General features: G+C 38.5%; 1 protein-coding gene across 1 annotated transcript in view; it reads right to left on the bottom strand.

The window, feature by feature from the left end:
* The window catches only part of prex1 (phosphatidylinositol-3,4,5-trisphosphate-dependent Rac exchange factor 1), an 84,459-nt gene that overhangs the window by 6,364 nt on the left and 56,636 nt on the right, over nucleotides 1-21,459 (bottom strand). The window contains exons 16-33 of the mRNA XM_083553860.1: nucleotides 21,105-21,247; nucleotides 20,623-20,715; nucleotides 16,966-17,114; nucleotides 15,654-15,739; nucleotides 14,468-14,607; nucleotides 13,605-13,725; nucleotides 13,138-13,313; nucleotides 12,881-13,042; nucleotides 12,576-12,786; nucleotides 10,257-10,521; nucleotides 8,652-8,837; nucleotides 4,663-4,751; nucleotides 4,489-4,571; nucleotides 3,994-4,084; nucleotides 3,411-3,539; nucleotides 3,268-3,309; nucleotides 1,646-1,863; nucleotides 296-398 (exon numbers count right to left, since the gene is read on the bottom strand). Coding sequence (XP_083409986.1) covers nucleotides 296-398; nucleotides 1,646-1,863; nucleotides 3,268-3,309; nucleotides 3,411-3,539; nucleotides 3,994-4,084; nucleotides 4,489-4,571; nucleotides 4,663-4,751; nucleotides 8,652-8,837; nucleotides 10,257-10,521; nucleotides 12,576-12,786; nucleotides 12,881-13,042; nucleotides 13,138-13,313; nucleotides 13,605-13,725; nucleotides 14,468-14,607; nucleotides 15,654-15,739; nucleotides 16,966-17,114; nucleotides 20,623-20,715; nucleotides 21,105-21,247 — 2,487 coding nt within the window. The remainder of the gene's footprint in view (nucleotides 1-295; nucleotides 399-1,645; nucleotides 1,864-3,267; nucleotides 3,310-3,410; nucleotides 3,540-3,993; nucleotides 4,085-4,488; nucleotides 4,572-4,662; nucleotides 4,752-8,651; nucleotides 8,838-10,256; nucleotides 10,522-12,575; nucleotides 12,787-12,880; nucleotides 13,043-13,137; nucleotides 13,314-13,604; nucleotides 13,726-14,467; nucleotides 14,608-15,653; nucleotides 15,740-16,965; nucleotides 17,115-20,622; nucleotides 20,716-21,104; nucleotides 21,248-21,459) is intronic.

Raw genomic sequence — 21,459 nt, 5'->3', positions numbered from 1 at the left:
AAAGCATATTCTTCGGGTGGGATTTTCATCTGGGTCTATGTGCCAACAGTTATAGTGTGCCATCATGGTATCATCAAAGTAGCCCTACACGGTTCAGAGCTGACTGTTTTGTAACCTTTACCGCACTTTAATAATGTCTAAGCACACTTTCTAAACAAATACAACTAAGAAACAGGTTCTTAAATAACGCTCCATACCGGCAATGTGTGCATTTTAGATGTAAAGTACCATGTAAAGAAACAGTTTGTGTGCTAGAAGGTATTAAAATTTGGAAAAAGCAAAAGCAGATCCTCACTTGCAACAAGGCATTCGTTCTCCAATGGTCGGAAAAGCACTGTGACTTTATCCAGATCCTGCAGAGCTGCTTTTGTGTCTTCCAGCATAGTGCGCTCCTCTCTCTGTCAGATGAAAAGGGACTCGGATTAAAAATGACATTTCTCAAATGTGTTTCTAACCAAATTATTTATACATTTTTAAGAATTCTATCGTGCTTTTATGTACTGAAAATAAAAGAAGTTTAATTTGAGCTATAATATTAAATGGTGATGAAATTTATTGAACTTAATAACCAACTCACAATAATAACTTAAAAATATGTAACAGTAATTCAAAACTGAAACCATAATATACGTCTGAGGATCACGTCTACTTGTCTTATCAGTTGTTATAATGCACGTAATGAGAAACAAACAGATATAATATTAATTCAAAGCCACCAATTCATTCCTAAAGTAGCCCAACACTGCAGTATAGTTCAACGCTCGTTTGGACGTTTGCTGGTGGTGGGGTTTAAACCACCAACAGATCTGTAACCCAAATCCTTCACTGCTGATCCAACCTCCAGACCTCCGTGTAACCGTGTCTCTGTTTCAGTTTCTCAGTGTTCTTTGGAATTGAAAATACTACATAGATGTTTTAGATGCAGATTAGGTTGGAAAATTTGTTTAATGTATAGCCAGAATTTAGTTCAAATATTACTACTCTTTATTATGAGATTTTTTTTTATTGAAGTCTGTATAGATTTTAGTGATATTTCAAAACAGAGGTTAGCACTGAAGGTTCCCAGCTTTGCTCTTGAGCTTGGGTTACAGTACGGGTTGAGTTTCTGTGCATGTTTTCTCTGTGTTTTCTTTGGGTTCCTCTTACTTAGGTAGATCACCTACATTTAAATGCCGGCAAAGACACCTTTATCCAGAGCAACTTACAACTGAGCAGTTAAGGTTTAAGGGCCTTGCTCAAGGGCCCAGGAGGGGCAGCTGGGTGGGATTTGAACTCACAATCTTCCGATCACAAATCTAACAATTAAACTGAGCTACCACTTCCTCCTAGGTGGTTATTTAAACCCTAACCAAAACAAACCATATGAAATTTCACCACTGTGGGACGAATAAAATCTTATATTATCTTATGATAAATCCTACACTGTAGATGTAGGAAGTATAAGGTTAGAATATTACTACTAGTTATTAAGTGGCTTTTTAGTTAAGTAACTTTATTAGTGGGCCGTTTTTCCCTAAGGATCATCAAGTCTTTTTCTAGTCTTCTTTTTTAATCTAATTAAAGCTATTAAAGAGCTTGTTAGTTAGTTGATACTAGAGATGGACATCATCTAGAGTCATAGTGCGGAGTGGGTAGTGTGGCTCACCACGTGCGGCGAGAGAGTGGACTGGAAGTTGAAGAGCACTCCAATCGCTGATATCTGCTCCAGCCATTTGTGGCTGACCTCCTTGCCATCGTCTTCATATTCCCCGTTGTTGTTGTAGCGAAGGTTGAGCGCCCAGACCAGTTGTTCGGCCAGTGTGCACAGCGCACCCACGAGGGCCTGGCAGAAAATTGCATCCCGTCGCAACTGCAGCTCCGTGTCTGCACAAGGGTGAGAGAGAAACATGGAGATAGAGATGACTTGTAACAGCTGGCTATGACTGAGGCCTCAGGAAAGACAGAGGACGTATTAGAATAGCTGACGGAGCGAAAGAATTAGCTCCTTGTTTACTCCTCCAGGCTCCTGGTGAGAATCAACTCGTCTAGAACTATAGACAATGATATCATGCGAAGGTTTTTGAGACCTGCCTATTGTGTCATCCGGCATATAAACACTGAGCACATTGATTATACAATATTGTTTTTGTTGTGTGTTAACTTTGTTCTTCTGGAAGCCGCTCTGAGCAAGTGGAGTATTAATTCAGAGCCCTTGGCAGCTGTGATAGCGTTATGCTGAAAATGCGCCAAACACTCTCAAAGCGGAAGACACACTCCACACATACACACACACACGCAGTGGTGCAGTGCAGGGTCGGGAAGGGGTAAGAGCAGGAGCAGGTCCTGGCAAGAGTGTCTGTTTGTGGAGAGCAATAAGGAGCAGTCTCAAGATCAGATTCCCTCACACACTCTCAACAGCTTCCATATGCCTCCCACCACAGGGCCCAGGAGACAAACCCTCTCTCTCACTCAGCCTGCCTGACCAACCCCCCCCACCCCTCTCCACTTTCAATAAGTTCTCTAACTCTAGATCTTCTCTTACTTTCGACCTCCTGAACTTTCACTCAGATGCTCACATCGATAGCACTGCCACACACACACACACACACACACACACACACACACACACGTTTGCTCACAGGCACATAGGAATGGCGGTGGAATTCCAATCAAATATCTCAACACAATCAAAAATCTCAGTGTTTTCCTGGAAAATCACTTTAACCATTATGTAGTTAAAACTACAGAGGTTTTATGCAGGGCAGAAAGCTTACATAATACACCTTTAGGAAAAAAGGGGATGTAAAAGTGAAAGTATAGCTTCCTTCTTGAAATGTTTGAAGATTACAAACTGAATTTTTGTAGATGTGAATATTAATAATAATACTGCTTGTAATATTTTCAATATTGTTTGCAATAATTTAGTAACACCCAGAAATATTGAATGTATGTCCTCTTTATTTATTAAAAAAATTTATAAAATAAAAAAAAAAAAAACAAGAAATTATTTTTTTTTGCCAATAATGCAGTAAATCCCAGAAGTATTGAAACCTGCTTTAGAATTTATTGTTATTATTTTTATTATATTTTACTTTCAAAATTAATGGCACAGTTTGCACTATGCTAAGTCTTTCCTGGACAGATTAAAGGCACTAACATTTTCTATAATTTACAAATCTTATTTGGAGAATGATTTTATGGTTTTAAGAAAACACCTTCTGTTGTTGGAAACATATTGGGTGTCAAGTGGTGCCAATAATTTGGCCATATGGATTGTTATTCCCTTACCTGTGCACTTCAGTAGAGCCAACAAGAGCTGATTTCTGCCATCTGAAACAAATAAAATCAACCAAATAAAACTTGTGCAAAAAAAAAAAAAACCATATATAAACTATACACAATTAAAAAACGAAAAGAAGTTGTGAACACACCCTCTACGAAGCGATGGAGACTGTCCACCAGGGTTTTAATAGAACTAGGCAGGTTCCAAGGGTCCTCCTGGATGTTTTTGTGTAGGATGTATCTGCATCGTGCTGTCCAGTCGTCAGCGTTGCGGAATTCTGCCCCCACATAGGTGTGACACACGGTCATAATGAGGGTTATTCAAGCTCAAATGAAAGAGTGTGTATGTTTATACGTGTGTGGCAGAACTTCTTGTCTGTGATTCCTGGCAGAAATCCACAAGCACGATACACATGCGTGTCTTATTTGAGTCAATACAAAAGCATTTAATGTCCTCATAGACTTCTATTGTAAAGATGGTTCGAATTATGACCCCTCTTTAATACTGCAAATACACAGATGTGTGTGAGCGTGCGTGTGTGTGTTTGTGAGCTCTCAGACTCAGACAAACAAACCCAAACAAGCACAGAGGCTATAAAATGAGACAGAGAAAAGATGTGTTGTCTTGCTAGAGTTCAGAACGTGGTAATGACTGATCACATATTCACACACCCTAAACATTTTTCCAAACATAGCACACACACCAGTGTTTGCCCCCACTTTGTGCTGTACCTGGCTGAGTGTGGTCAGGGTGGAAATGCTTGGTTTCCTCGCATGCTTTGCTCATGACCGGCCCTTTCAGGAGGCTGTTGATAGAGTCGACCTGTACGAGGAAAAACACACACGCGCGCGCACACACACACACGCGCGCACACACACACACACACACACACACACAGCATTGCAATGAATCCTCCCCTTCAATATGGCCTGCTGCAAATCTGGAGGAGTATATGTCCACATGCAAAGGGCAAAGATCAAAGGTTAACATAGGGAGGTAAGAAGAGGTGGATACGGTTATCTGAGGAAGCATGCTGTAATGTGAGAGAAGAAAGGACAGGAAGGAAAGATGGACTAAATGTCATGAGCAGATGAAGAGGAAAAACAGAAACGACGAGAGGAGATCAGACAATCCAAAGCTGAAAAACGCTCTATGAAAACAAAAACTTTTGGACATTAAAGAGCACAGTTTGTAAAGTGGCTCATATATGATTTCAACTAACATACTTGATTAAACAGATGTTCTAGACACCCATGCAGTTTGTCCTGTTTGTCCAGGGGAATCTGCATGTCGCATGGCAGTTCGTCCCCTACATGTAACGATACACACAAAATTAGGGCGCAAACTCAAACAGAAATGACACTGTGAAAATGAAAACTTTCAGTTGTCTCAGCTCTTACCTGAACCCATTTCATCACTCCCTAGATAAGAGCTGTTGCTTCGTACACTCGTGTAGGACAGAACGGAGTCTCGGTTACTGTTGCATTCACTGTAACAGCAAACACAGTAGCAACATGTTCACACTAATCATTATCCTTTTACTAATAAACCAAGTTTAAATATCTTTTCCAAGGTGCTAAAACTGTCAACGCAAACAATCTACATAAACATGGGTTTATTCATTATTTTATTGGTCTACATAAAAACAAATGTATCTCTGGTTGTCCATTATATATAAAATATAAGCCACAATCTTGACACCAAATCAAAATGATCGAATCTGGAACAAGAATCGGTTTTGGAATTAATTGTATGCATTTTTACACACAACGTGTACATTTCTAAACTCCTAAACTCATCACCTGCATAAGGAAGTCTCACTTATAGACAAGAATTACAGTATGGTTTCTGAGATGTAGTTATTGCCAGTTGAATGAAGTACACTCACTGGCCACTTTATTAGGTACACCTTACTAGTACCGGGTTGGACCCCCTTTTGCTTTCAGAACTGCCTTAATCCTTCGTGTCATAGATTCAACAAGGTACTGGAAACATTCCTCAGAGATTTTGGTCCATATTGACATGATAGCATCACGCAGTTGCTGCAGATTTGTCAGCTGCACATCCATGATGCGAATCTCCCGTTCCACCACATCCCAAAGGTGCTCTATTGGATTGAGATCTGGTGACTGTGGAGGCCATTTGAGTACAGTGAACTCATTGTCATGTTCAATAAACCAGTCTGAGATGATTCGCGCTTTATGACATGGCGCGTTATCCTGCTGGAAGAAGCCATCAGAAGATGGGTACACTGTGGTCATAAAGGGATGGACATGGTCAGCAACAATACTCAGGTAGGCTGTGGCGTTGACTCGATGCTCAATTGGTACTAATGGGCCCAAAGTGTGCCAAGAAAATATCCCCCACACCATTACACCACCACCACCAGCCTGAACCGTTGATACAAGGCAGGATGGATCCATGCTTTCATGTTGTTGACGCCAAATTTTGACCCTGCCATCCGAATGTCGCAGCAGAAATCGAGACTCATCAGACCAGGCAACGTTTTCCAATCTTCTATCGTCCAATTTTGGTGAGCCTGTGCAAATTGTAGCCTCATTTTCCTGTTCTTAGCTGTCAGGAGTGGCACCCGGTGTGGTCTTTTGCTGCTGTAGCCCATCCACCTCAAGGTTCGACGTGTTGTGCGTCCAGAGATGTTCTTCTGCATACCTCGGTTGTAACAAGTGGTTATTTGAGTTACTGTTGCCTTTTTATCAGCTCGAACCAGTCTGGCCATTCTCCTCTGACCTCTGGCATCAACGAGGCATTTGCGCCCACAGAACTGCCACTCACTGGATATTTTTCTCTTTTTCTGACCATTCACAGTAAACCCTAGAGATGGTTGTGCGTGAAAAACCCAGTAGATCAGCAGTTTCTGAAATACTCAGACCAGCCCGTCTGGCACCAACAACCATGCCACGTTCAAAGTCACTTAAATCACCTTTCTTCCCCATTCTAACGCTCGGTTTGAACTGCAGCAGATCGTCTTGACCATGTCTACATGCCTAAATGCATTGAGTTGCTGCCATGTGATTGGCTCATTAGAAATTTGCGTTAACGAGCAGTTGGACAGGTGTACCAAATAAAGTGGCCGGTGAGTGTATTTACTCCATACTAGAGGTCGACCGATTTTCCCGATAAAAATCAGATTTTGGATTTTCCCTATACCGATAGTTAGGGTTGGATCGTAATTGCCGATAGCCGATTAATCAACCGATAGTTTATAAAATGGATACTGGATTTAAAAAATAGTACTGAACTTTATTACAAAAACAAAAACCACAGAACTGAATCAGGAGAATGAAATAAATATTAATAAAAAATAGAATTATATAATTAATAAATTATAAATATAATATAGCACTCTCTGTGCACTGTTTGCTCTCTATGCAGCACGCAGTCTCACATGTAAAAAAAAAAACAAACGTTAGTGATTCTGCTCTAGAAGCTGCTCTTGTAATGAGAGCGGACCTTCTCAGACACTTCAGCATCAGACACGAGCCTAAAAAACTTTCGGTATGGATTTTTCCAGAGAACCGATGGTTCCAGCAATCAACTGTCAGTGCCGAATACTCGGCAAAACCGATGAATTGGTCGACCTATACTTCATACATCTAGGAAGCATTTTGTTTCTTTTACAGACCACAGCCTCCCTTGAAAAAGGATGCACTATGACAAGTTAATTCACCTGTTAATAAAGTTAATAAACCTAAGACCAGCATTTCTAAGTGGACTCAAGATCCATGGACTATAGGGAATATGCCCTACATCTGTCGGATGTACACCTACCAACTGTCACTAAATGCATATGGGCAGGCTGACAACGGCTTTGGTTTGCATGAGATTACAGAATCACAGATCAGTCTGGGAGAGAAGAGGACACAATTAGTGCAACAGCCAAGAATGGACACACTTAGCCATGTCTTAACCACATAAAGGAGTGAAACATATAGCAGATGAAATAAAGCAAAACGATAGAGAAAGGGAGAGAACACTAAAGTGAAAACAAGATAAGTGCTGTAGGAGTCTTGGATCTCACACATTCAATTTACGCATGAAACAAGATTAAAATAGGCAGTTTTTCCCCCACAGATAGTCGTAAAAGCTGGCGTGATTTCTCGGTAATGCGAGGGGGGTGGGGGCATTAATGTATGAGATCACCCACTCAGAAGGTATCAGACTTGAATGGTGGGTGGCTGTATAATGGAAGTGTGTGCACATGCAGCCAGTCATTTAGAGCTACTGCAGTCAGCATGCTATTAGTGGTCAGTGTGAGTGGTGCCCTGCTTAACCCAGCATCTGCACAATTACCAACACCCCACATGAGGGGAATGAAGATGACATGAGGTTTTAGCCATAGAGCAGATTAATGGAGCATCTCCACACAAGATGTGTGGAATGTTTTCTGAACGTGCTGGAGCAAAACACGCCTGGTTTAAGAACATCTGCATCACAGAATGAGCAGTCCCTCCTGCACTATCCACCTGATCAACTTCACTGATACACAGCACACACGCTTCATTCTGCAGTTTTTAATCAGCCTGAACTTTATTAAACAAGTTTTAATGATTTATACGCTTTCAGTAGATTTAATTACGAAGTGAAATAATTGGCACTGTATCAACTTTGCTGCACACATTTACTAAAACTGTGACAGGTTCTAAATGTAACCGCGAATAAAATGCAATTTTGTGCAATTTACATTCAGCCGTGTTCTACCTGAAGAGAAAATCTTTTTAATTTTCTTGAAGGTTCTGCTCACCCTATTCAATTTCTAGTTCATTCATTGCTTGTTTCCTTACACCGACACACATTTCTTGATAAGTTCATGAATCGTATGAGTCCCTCCACTTTTCTCAATCAATTTTTTTCACATTAAGGTCAGCAAAAGCTAAGATGGAAAAGTTTATAGAGGAAAACCTTGGCCCACTGGAGGCAAGGCTGGATACTGAATAACTTTCCCATTCAGAATAACAGAAAGCAAAGTTCTGGCTATAAGATAATTCATGCCCCATAAAATGTGGACATTTAAGCTTACAAGAATCATGCTTGATTATATAAGCAAATGTGTTGCAGCTAGTTGTTTCTGTGTAGACAAGTCACGTTTAATTTATGTTTTATGCCAAAATGCAACCTCAATTACATACTTATCATTATTTATGACTATCACTGCCATAGGTATTTAGATTTGTCTTATTTTCATGAACAGTACTCTTGCTAGTTAATGAAATGAAAGCCAAACTCTAGCAAACTCAAAAGCTAAAACAATTCAACTATTTCAAAATGGGTTAAAAAATATCATACTATTTGAAATATCTTGCCTAAAGCAAAATCAAGCAGATTTTATCCTGAATACTCCCAAATGATGGCTTTGCTGTCTCAGGCTCACCTGTAAGAGTCTCTGTAGCTCATGGTGTCATGTCCAGAATCTTCCTGATCATCCTCATTCACTTTGAAGCACACTCTTTTGCTCTGAATGGTCTCCTCATGCCCGGGAGAAGTCGACGGCACGCTGTCGTATGAAGGAGGCTCAGAGCTCTGAGGTTGTATGGGACCAGTGATAGAGGACAGGAGCCTACAGTACACAGCCACATATTTATAGACACAAAGAAAGATGTTAGAAATATGTAACTGGTCCCATGTTGAGTCATTACTAGGCTATATATCAACACAATGTTAAAGTTTCAATAGAATGGGAAAAATCACTTTTAGAGCTAAAGTTAATAACATGTTGAGCATGTTATTAACATGTGTGAGTAACACACCCAAGGCAATTATTTCAATGTGTTCTCGAAACACATGAGAAGGGGAGAAAAAAAAAGTGACTAAAGGGAGAGGCAGGGAAATGGTGTTTCCTTGTCCGTAGTGTGTTATGGCTTCAGCTTTGGCTGGCTCTGCCCTACCCATAAATATTTTTAGGCTTTCAGAAAGAGCTTCCTGATGTAGGAAGGAGAAGCAGAACAGACCTATGGATGGTGGGACTTGCTGTTCTCTGGTGTGGTGAAGACACGCCCTGATGTAAAAACATGCTATTTGATAAAGGAAATTTTCCCACAATACAGAACAAAAGAGAAAGAGAAAGAGAGAGAGAGAGAGAGATTGAGAGCAAGGACCTAAACATGCACTATATACAAACAAAAGTATTAGTGTACCAGAACCTTTCCAGTCATATGTGGTTCTCCCTCAACTGTTACCCCAAAAGTTGGATGCACACAGTTGTATAAAATTAAATAAAAAGTAATTGGATGTGGCAGCATAAAATTTTCTCTTCACAATTAGGAAACCCAAACTTGTTCCAGCATGACAATGCCACAGTGCACAAAGCATGCTAAATGAAGATATGCTTTAGATGAGTTAGAGTGGAAGATCTTGAGTGGTCTGCTATAGAGCTCTAATTTCAACCCTTTGGAATGAACTCGAATGCTGACTGCACCCCAGGCCTCCTCAGCATACATAAGTACCTGACTTTACTAACACCCTTGTGGCTGAAAGAGCACAATTCTCACATCGCACAAAACACACGCCGAAATCTAGTGGAACATCCCAAAAGGTTATTATAACAACAAATGGGGGCAAAATGTGTAAGGGGATATTCAAAAAGAACATATAAGAATCTTACAGTCAGAAGTCTAAAAACTTTTGTATGAAAAGATGTACCTGTCTGAAACCTATGCTCTCTAAAGTATATTCTTAAACCAAAGTGTCACTGACTGTTATATAGTCATATTTTTTTCCACTACATTAAATACAATTTCAAATATATAAAATGAGTTTAAGACAAGACACTACCAGTGAACAGGGTCACAATCAATCTTGACGGTTTACTTCTTATATTTTAAATTTTACAGAATAAAGTATCATCTAATTAAATACACATAAAACTTGCAAAAATCTAGTCTATACTCCTTTTGTCAGTACAGTTTAAAAGTAAACATATTCTAGATTCAAACCATAATTTCTCACTTTTCTTCATTTAGACATCTTTAGGACTTACACATCAATTTGACCCACGTAGAGCTTCATCTCTCTGACCGCAATGTCCAGCCGGTTATAAAGACAGATGTAGTTGTCCTGGCTTTCAGTGTCCTCCTGCTTCAGGAGAAAACTGAGGCCTCCTTCACTCCGTGTGCGCATACGGCATGCCTCGATGCCTCCATCTAATCCTTCCACCTCCTCGTTATCTAGGCTCACGCAGCTCCAGGATGGGGCGGCCATGCTTGTCACACAGTGGACCGCGTGGGACATAGGGTTAAGATTGGCTGAACAGGAATAAGAAAAAGAAAGACTGAAATATCTGAAAACTTTAAATTATGTTGATGTGAAAAGACAGCAAAGACTGGAGCCTGGTACCACACCCAATTTGTTTTTATTTACATTTACAGCTTTTTGGCAGGCACACTTATCCAGAGCAACTTACAACAACTTACAACTTATCTCCTTCATACAACTGAGCAGCTATAAGGTTAAGGACCTTGCTCATGGGCCCAGGAGTGGAAGAATCGTGTAGCTGGGATTTTAACTCACGATCTTTGAATCCAAATTGCATTTTTTTAAGAAACCACTACCGTGGTAGGCTATAACATTCATGCTGTAAGTGTCCATGTGTATAAACTAGTAACTTTTTGAAATGTCCAATTATCCTTATAACATGTACCTTAATATACAACTAAAGCAATAGATAACTAACAAGTTTTAATCACCAATAGCTACAGTTACAATTTCAATTTTATTTGTAAATTTGTAATAAAAATTATTTCTGTTTTACAGAATTATTTAAAAGCCAATAGTTACATATATACAGAATACAAACTATATGCTTTACAGCAGGGGTCTCCAATCTTTTCCAGAAAGGGCCAGTGTGGGTGCAGGTTTTCATTACAACCAATTAATGGTCACACCTGATAGTCATTGAAAATGTAGATCATTAGATTTGAACAGGTAGAATTTGGTGTGGACTTGCTTGGTTGGAATTACCAAGCCTGCACCCACACTGCACCCACACTGGCCCTTTCTGGAAAAGATTGGAGACCCCTGCTTTACAGTGTTTTGTGTGGTGGCCACAAATTAAAAAAGCAAGCAAAACAATGTGCCATTAAATCCTGAGGAAAAAAAATAGAGAAGGGAGGTGAATGTGATAAATAAATGGTGGCATATTCTAAACCTAATAAAAAATTAATGAATATACACTAATGCTGGTGGCTTTCTTTCTTATAGCAATACAGCTTAGGTAACGTATACCACACTCATGTCTGGCTGACACAGCTCCTAAAGCATACAGTAATCTCAGTGAGCACTATCATGTAAAGAATTTGAAGTATCTCTGATCGAGACACAACTGCTGAGCAGATGTGAAGTGAATCACTTGAAGCAAACAACCTTAAAGACAAGCCATAACAACACAACTGGTGCAGTTCCATGTGGATGCAGATATGGCTAGTGGCAGGTGCAGTAACAAACAAAAGCCTCTTTTAATATGCTGTAAAAACATAATGCAGGCTTAATAAGCTGCAAGCGTGTATGATTACAGGGGAAAAAACAAACTTCACACTATAACTGCTTATAACCTCATAGCATGTAGTACACAATGTATATTGCATATAAAATTTATACTGAGCACATGTACAAGCGAAGCATTGAAATAAAGTTAACAAAGTACATGTGGTACTGTTTAGCCTGGACTTTATTGGATGAATCAACCATTTAAGCTAAAGGCCAAACATCAAGCCGTGAACAAAATGAAAACAAATCTTGGGTTTTAAGGTGTACGCAATGGGAGAGTGCTCCTCAGGGATGAGGTGAGCTGACATCACTGAGAGCCACTAAGCGTGGCCTAATGGAGTCGTAATGGAAGGCTGATGGAAGCAATTCCAACCTGAGAGCTTTAAAAAGGCTCTGATTTGCTGTGGGAATAGTCATTACAGCTAGGCATAAAATTTACGAGGCCCTCATGGTTTAAACTGTACGCTTTAATTATTATTTCATGATGTTTAAATATTATCAAGGGGAGTTTTTGTTCAAAGGAATCCTTGTGTCATGAATGCACTCTACCTAACTGCTTTGACAAGAGATAAAAGCTGACCGGTTTTTTTGTTGTTGTTAGGGAAATGATAAACCTTTTTAGCACACAACACACTATACGTTATATTTACCAAAGTGCGTATCATTGCACTTTTTGTTAAATAATGTCTGTGCTCAAATGGTACAATTTTTTTATGTTTCTGCCAAAAAGATTGAAAGAAATGTCACTATTTTGGACCCTTTTTTAAAATGTGAGAAGTGACAAAAACTGAAGTATTCTTAAGTAAACACAAACCTTGGTCTGGGTCAAGGCCAAAAAAGGAATTCTTGCGCCCGAAGCGGATGCTGAAGGCACGGCCAGCTGATGTGCTGCTCTTGGGGCATGAAACCTGCATCAAGTTCAGGTGGCAATTGGTGGGCACAAAGTCCATGCAGCCCAGGGCATGAGGTTTGGTGCTAGCCTGCTTGAACATGGGTGAACCCTTATTCTGCAACTCGGCTGCAAACTACAGATGACACAAACGAAAGAAATGAGAGGAGTCATAAACTGTTTATTACGTTGCAGAGAAAAAAATTTAAACATAACAGGTTTTCCCGCACTTGTTTGTAGCTGCAGATACGTTTGCGGATGCTCTCCAGTTTGGTGTCGCAGATATTTCTGAATTCGTACTGCGGCATCGACACGACGCGCTCGCTCTGAGCGATCAGCTGACTGCAGCTAGTCACAAAATGGTTGTCGTCTTTAGAAAACGCTTCTAATATCTGAAACAAAACACATCATGTAAAAAAACAAAAAAAACAAACAAAAAAAAACGTCCAAATATTCTAATACCAAGTGTATTTTTATGATTTATAACCTTTGCTGTAAGGCTGAAGCAGCCTTTGGGCTCCACCATCTTCTCAAGCACATGGTGTTTAATCCCGGCTGAGCTCACATACTCATACACGACACCATGTTCCAGGTGTACGTTATCTACCATCATATTAACCAGTGGGACATCTCCAGACAAGGACAAATGTTGCAGACCTCGAACTATAATGTCAAATCAACAAAGAAAAAGTAAAAATTAACTGTTATTTATTCATCTTCAATAACACAGGAGAAGAAACAGAACACTGTGCACATGAGCAGGTGTTCCATCCGGGTTTTTCCCACTTCTTCAGTATTGCCGATCAATTTACATGCAGGTTTTTAGGAAGGAAAACCAGACACAGGGAGAACATGAAAAACTGTTCGCATCACCATTAGCTTTCCACAGATCATTTAAAATAAATATACACACCCATTCGACCACAACTGCCACAGACAGGGAAACCACAGTACCTGTTCCGTTAGCACAGCCATTTTCTTCTGCATCTGATCCATTCTCAGAAAGGCAAGAACTAAAAGCCTGTCCCTCCACATCATCATCATCATAGACACGGTACGCCCACTGACCGCAACTCTGTGTCAATCCATGTACAGAAGAGAAGACAGTAAACAACAGCGATGAAACTCCTGTAGCGTAATTCTGCTCTATGCAATCTAAAAACAATTAGGATCAAAACCCCCCTATAGTTATTTTATGAAATTTCACTGCTTGCACAAAATGTTTATTAACGAGTATACAAATCTTAAAATGTCATGGTAAAAATGCATTAATCAACTAGATACAATGCAAAAAGGCAAAATGAGCAGAAAATACTGAACCCTGTGAAATCTGTGGCCCTCTTAGTTTTAAAGAAGGACAGAAATATGTGTTACTATTTGCACTGCAAATAATGACCTCTTGAATAATGAATAAATATAGATAATAGTTGAATAATTACAATAAGCCAAATATAAGATTATTATAGTTAATTAAATTTGTAGTCCATTTGTATTTAAGCATTATTTATTTATTTACTCAAAATGATCCATTAATAGACAAGAAGAAATTACAAAATTGATTATGATAAATAATGACCAGAAATAGGTTTTATAATCTTAAAGATGCTTTATTGTAATTGTATAATAAATCATTAACACCTGCTAAGCTGACTTTTTTGCAAAAAAATGTAAAATATATATACAGAGCGGAATGAAACAGAGGGCTGTGCGACAGACATTACAACTGAAAATAAAATAAAATTTTTAATGTTCAGAACCATGTCTGAAAGTTTTGTCCTTTCATTTTGCCCCAAAAGTATACAAGTGTTGAGACTTACCTGCTCTTTTTGATCATGTTCAGGTCGATAACTGCTGAAGTGCTCCAGCACCTCCTCATAGCTGCTCTGGCTCATGTTGGCGCCGTTTACTTTGAGCACACACTGGCCAGTCTGCAGGCCTGCTGCTGCGGCCTCTGACCCTACACACACAGCAATAAAAAGTGATGTCAGAGCACATTAAATTGAGACATCCTACAAATAGCAACACACACAAGCAGGGCATGTCTGTCCTTTTTTTTTAACTCGTTACTTACTTACAGACATGATGGTGTGTAAAAAAACCAAATCAGCACTATTTTGACTGAACTGGATTCAGAGCGCAATAAAAAAAAAAGAGACACATAGTTGAGACTGGGGAAATAAAAAGAGCATGGCAGCCTAAACAAACAAACAAAAAAGCTAGAGACTACAAACCAGTCTGAAGAGAAACAGCATTGAGAAAAGTGAAGCCTCAATATGGCAAGCCAGTATGTTTAGGGTTATATAATAATACATACACTATGCCTCAAAAACGCCTTTCCTCAAACACACATCTCCACCTTCTCCTACACTCAGTACACCAAGTGAAAACCCTGTCTTTATATGAAAACAAGATTGCATTGAATTATATGTTCACTTTTATAGGTTATAGGAGTATAATCTATATACCCCTGCTGCAGTAAGTACAACATGCTCGGGCACTTTCCATAATAAAACCTATCATCAGCATACTTTAAATCTGCACATTTGCTCTAAATGTCTATCTAAATAACTGTATGTTTAACATACTTCGGGATTCACGCATGGTTGCGAGGTGTTATTTTTAGTGGTCCAGATGTTTGTCACACACTACTGCAGTCTCTGTTATGAATCCATATTTTTCCCCTTCTTTCAATGCTTAGTTTAGCACAGACACATCTGCTTGACAGGTTAGAGGGTGAAAGGCAATTACACCGCTCCATTTGAGGAAATGAAAAGGCTTTGTGTGAGAAGATCTGATTAAATGAATACTCAGAGAAACCATTTGTATGCTTAGAAAATTCATTTGCAACTGAATCTGAAATTGTTAAAAAAGAATATAAAGAAAAACGAGAGAGGTGCAATGAAAAAAAGGAAAGAAAAATCCACAAAGCAGCTTCAGACATCAAAGACATCAAGATGTATTTTTGATGGTTGCTCACACACACACACACACACACGCGCTCACCTTTCTTCACGGCATGCACATATGGAGGACAGGATCCACGCAGTTTGAATGACAAGCCATCCTGACAGTCAGGAATCTTCACGAGCCTTCATTTCACACACGAAAAGGAGAAACATCATGAGTCCATACACATTTTTTTAAGGATTTTTATAAGAAATTCCCATATTGATTAACTGAACGCACTGAAATGGTCTAATGCCATATTTTATAGATAACTGAAGTCTTTACTACCGGCTTTGAAATCCCTAAAGCTTGATCTACTTCGGAATGGTTTAAAGGTGCAGGTTGTGCGTTTTAAATATAAAAAATTCAATAATAAGATTCAAATATTATATTAAAATATAATAAAAAAAATGCATCTGAACAATTCACAATAGTTCAACACAATAAATCTGATCATCGCCTTCTTATCATGCTTTGTTCTGTTGATACTGATCTGGCCCAGAAATCACCTGGAGCAAAGCTGTTTAGAATTGCGTTTTTATTTTCTTCTTTTTCTTCTTCTTCTGTTAACCCACACATTCAAGCTTAGTAGTTTATAAAGAAAACAATCTAAAATGGTATAAGTATCTGCTGATATGCAGAGTTTTCCAGGATCAGCATCATAAAATAAAAAGTGTTTTTATGCCATCACCATGTTTGCATTAGAAAGCAACAAACTAGGACAAGGATTGTCATTTAGACCGTGGTCCAGGTGTTGAACAGGCAAAGCACTCAAAAAAATAAAAAATAAAATAAAAAATTGTGAAGCTCAAAAATTCTGCAAGATCAAAAACAACTGCATACATTTTTGCATCAATTCAGCTCTTCACGAAAAGTGTTTTGACAAATGTTTATGGATATAGACATGGCTTAATTAAAAAAAAAAATTAAATGAAGAGAGACAGAGAAGTAAGAATTTTTCATGCGAATGAAGTTTAAACCAGATGTCTCATCTGTTCAGAGTCGGCTGGGCTAGTCAAAAGTTGTATTGTGAAGCTGCACAGAAAAACTAAACATAACCAAGTTAAACTTTACATTATTTACAGCTAAGTTGAGCTGGACACCCCTGCACTTGCTATTCATAGTTTTAACAGTTGGGAGTGCCGAAAAGATGCAGGATGGTCAATGTTTTCATTACAATTGTAATCGCCTCGCAGGCAGTAACTGCTCCTTTACACATACAAAAGAACCCCATATACTTCCCTACTATCTGCAGTGTTTATGTCCCATAGCTGTAATACTAGTAGCAACTCTATCACTTTAGTCAAAGTGCTTCACACTAGAACAGACAAAACCAATGTATATATCGTAAGCATATCAGGTTACTTACTCTTTGTTTTTGGTGGCAACCAGCAGCCTGAGTGAGCGGCGTATACAGAAAGACTGGTTGATCATCATCTCCACCTCAGAAAAGGGCCTCAAGAACACCAGGTCTTCGTTAATAGAGTAGATCTTCCTTCCTGCCTGCAACCCCGCCATCTACACATGATGAAACACAAGCAAGCATGTGGCTGAGCTACCACAAGTAATACAAAATACCTAGATGAAATAAATCTTAGCCAGTGCAAAGAACAAGAAAATATTCCAGCTAATTGTATAATAATGATGTTTTTCTCCCATTGCTTTGCATCAAAGTACAAAAAAAGATCTGTAAATGGATTTCAAGCCTCAAAAAATCCAGTCCTTAATTTTCACACTGAATAGGACTTTATGTCAGGTGCCAGGGTTAACACTAAAATAAGGGCTATTTAAATATACAGCTGTGATGCTGGATAATGCAGGCCTCTATGTCCTCTCTCTCTCACACACAGGGTCACTGTGACTGTGTGCTGCTTGTGGAAACAAATCACTTCCTTTTGCACAAAAGTGTTTAGTATTCCTGACCCTAGCACTTTTATTCCCGTCCTTCTGACTGGTGTCTATTTTATCCCCAAACCTGCCAGAGTTCCCCCTGTTTACTGGTTAGCTTTAGGAGAAGAGGACAGACAGAGGCCTTGTTGCCTTTTAGGATAGAAAGGGATTAAAGAGGAAAAGAGCATACTGGTGGATGACAAAAGGTCTGGATGAGGCAGCTTCAGGAATGAAAATGTATATTTTACAAAAGCACTGTAGAATAAACTAAAATCAAGTATTTCAACACAACTACACAGTCAATCCTGACAGTCTGTTAGACTACATTCATTCTCGATACAAACCCGATGCCTTGCCTGAATTTATTTCTACAACAGATTTTACCAGACAAAATGTGTAACCTACAATCCCAAAACACTTTTTTTACATGTTGCATACTGGGCCCCATTCTCGCTTCATTGGTCAATAAACCTTGAAAGTTGTCTCTACTGAATGTACACTCACCAAAAGCATTAATGATCTCTGCTACTTTTACTGCAAATCACAGCTCTGTTTTGAGCACATACAGAGAAAATGAACAGTCGCACTTCACTTGTCACTCACTAGTGTGAACATAAGGGTATATGTAAATTTGAGAGCAAATCATGCATAAAACTGCTGCACATATGTAGATGGTGCTTCACGTGACTCTCTTACCGATAAAAAAAAAAGGTGTGTAAATCTACTACATGGAGTTGCATGAAATAAGCTTTCAGGAATATCGGTACCTCAGGGTTTGATTTGAAAAAATAGCCAGAGTTTAACATTTTGTTAGATTGCTGCAAATCACTGCACACTGTTATCATATTCTTATGGATAGTAGTCACTTCAATCGGTTAATGCAAGTAACAAGAAATATTGACGTGAGAAATCTAATGACATGCTTTATTAAAAAATTTGGGAAAAGTTCAGGAACAAGAAATAGCTGATCATCATACAAGGTTAACAATAGAATACTGCTTTGTCACTTTGTGTATTTTGCACTGCTTTATCCACTACGCATTTTTGCAACATCCATAACTTACGTATGTCATTGCACTACTGTATGTTCCACCTGCATTTATTCTTATATACTGTATCATACATACATTCATACTTGTACATAACTATATCATGTCATTTGAGCATGTTATCTTCTGACATGTCTGTCTGTGCACAATCTTAGCACAGCACTTAGCACAGATATTACTACATATACTATACACCATATATTATTACCTACTGCACCTTCTGTACATTATTCACCCTCACCCCTGTACATATGGACCTCATACACTACTTATTTATCATACAGCTATTTATTGTAAATAGGCCACTTATGCACTTCATGGATTTCATTGGTACTATAAAAGTACCTTGCACAATGACAAAGTTGAATCTAATCTAATTATTCTGAAATGTAAATCTGATGTGGTGTAATAAGTGGTACTAAACTACTAGATTACTGGATACTTTTTTCCACTTACTTTCTAACTATTTTTTAAGTGGATGTTTGTATTACTACTGCGTATTTGTCTATTTACCTGCTACATGGAATAGGTAAGTTATAATATTCTAATTATTGTAAATACATGGCTTTTATTTTTATAATTAGGCATCACCATGAATAGAGGCTTCATCCCAATGTGTTTCTCGACATGAAGAAAAAAAGAGCAAGCGAGGCGTCAGGACTCGGAGGAGAATGTGATGAGGCATGCCTAATTTTCTCTCCACTATCTGAAGCGAAAGTGAGACTCTGGAGAGAGAGAGAGAATTAAGAAATCGTGACCTGCACCCTGACTGACTGGCTGAGCATCTGTGAGCCAACTGACGTAGGTGTGAGGATGCAAACAGAGCCAGAATAAACCCTCCTTGTTAGCAGAACATGTTGCGCACAAGGTCCAGATGATACTGATGGGGGTGATACAGGCTGTGTTTTAATGATGCTCTACTGGCAATATAAGATTGGCTTCCTTTTGTGAACAAGAAGACTGAGCGACTATAATGCAAGTCTGATACAGCATAGTCTACACAGATGTGTTTCACTTAGAAAAATATCAGTTGGCTGGCTAAAAATATTTTTCCTAATAATCTAATAAAACGATAAAGTATTAGTAATTGGACTGAATGTGTACATACATACAGACTTTTGTAAATATATATTTTATGACAATAAAATTTCTCATGTTAGGAAATTCTGGAAGTTCTGAAAAAATTCATAAATGCATTAGTTGTCTCCAGTGCTTCAGTCCCATGATTTTGGCTGCATAAATAAATAATGGACTAAGCAAAACATGCTAGTTAATGTATTAAGACATAGAAACACTAGAGAGGTCAACTCTCTATAGCTATAGTCCTTATACAGTCTGAAGTTACTGATGGTTGCATCATGTTTGTGACCAAAAAAGTCAAGTTGTTAAGCTGCAGGTTTTTTCCTTGTCAAATCTTATATTAAAAAAGACCAATTGTGTCTAGTCATCATTTAGATTTTTCTCTTTATGTTAAATGGCAGTGTGACACACCGTGGATATTATGCAAGCAGAAAGAAAAACGGTAACATACTTTATTTTGCTTGATTTTGTCAGTGTTTCCAGATGATAAAAAGTAAATGCCAATTTAAACAATAAAACTCATTGTACTATAAGTCAGGACCTTAGCAGATGTGTGTAGTGCTGCAGTTGATAGTGTCAACTTATCAGACAAAAACTTTGTTAATAGGAAAATAATAATATATTTTCTCTGTATGTATCAGTAACTACTGGGGAAAACACTTAACAGGCACAACCTAATTCAAGGTAGGTTGTCCAACTGATCTGCTTAATATTTATAAGAAGATTGATCGAGAACATGAGTTCTTCTTGCGTTCCTATATTTAACAATGACATTTCAAAAAAGATGTATACAAACAATGGTCTGCTCTAAAACTAATAATTAGCAGCTGTTTATGTTGCTCTTCTCAAAAAGATAAACTTGGCACGAAGTGTCAAGTTTGTCCAGTGTGTCAGCTTGGAGAAAAGTTCTGCATGTGAAAAGAAATCTCACCATACAATTGAACATTACCCGTAGGTGAATGACTGTACTATATAACGTTATACTAAAATCTAGTTCCTACACTCACCTCAGCATGGGAGCCCCTGCTTACACTCTTCACCATGATGGCCTTGTTCTTCTCTTCAATCTCAAAACCATAGTCTTCCTCTTCTGGATGGATCTGTGGATGTCAAAACCGGCTATCAGTTCATGTAGCACTTTGACTGAATATGTATCTGAAATGCTTGGTGCATGTTCATGAAATTTTAGCGTCAATTATATTTCTGCTTCCTATTTATTTTATAAGTGACTCCTACTGAATCCAAATTACTCTCGAAAAGCGGCTTATAATGAACATGTTTGCTTTTGATGATAGGTAAATGCTCAGAAGAGAGAATGAGGCATAATGATCTTTCTCACTGTTTTATGTTGAAAGGATAAAAGACAAGTGTGTAAATGTCACTGTGATTATTAGTGAAAAAAAATAGTGGTCACATGTGGTGTATGTCTAAATAAGTTACTCTTCTATTCACACACAAACCATCCAAACAATAAAAGGATCAGACCCACCAGTAGGGACTTAGCCACAATGTTCTCAATGAGCTTAAAGTCATTGCGAAGCTGCTTGGTCTTAGTGCCGGTGCCTTCTGTCTCCTCGTCGGCGTGGAATCGAAAAAACTGAGACTCATCCTTGAATTCGCTCTTTTCCAGGACTACAACGCAGCGGAAGAAAAAAAAGAAACACATATAATCAGTGAAGAAGAATAAACTGGAATCAGAGTTATTATAGGAATAGTCAAATAAGTTTCAATAAAATAAAACTGCATTTCTGTCAAAAAGACAAGACAAGAATAAGCTCCAGAAATTTCAACACGTTTCCATGAAGTACTCAAAAGAGGAGACTTATGGTAGCTGCAGTCAACTT

Source organism: Silurus aristotelis, assembly GCF_946808225.1.
Source record: "Silurus aristotelis genome assembly, chromosome: 11".
Taxonomy (NCBI): domain Eukaryota; kingdom Metazoa; phylum Chordata; class Actinopteri; order Siluriformes; family Siluridae; genus Silurus; species Silurus aristotelis.
The sequence above is the reverse complement of the archived record's forward strand: the minus strand, read 5'-3'. Positions and strand labels throughout refer to the sequence as shown.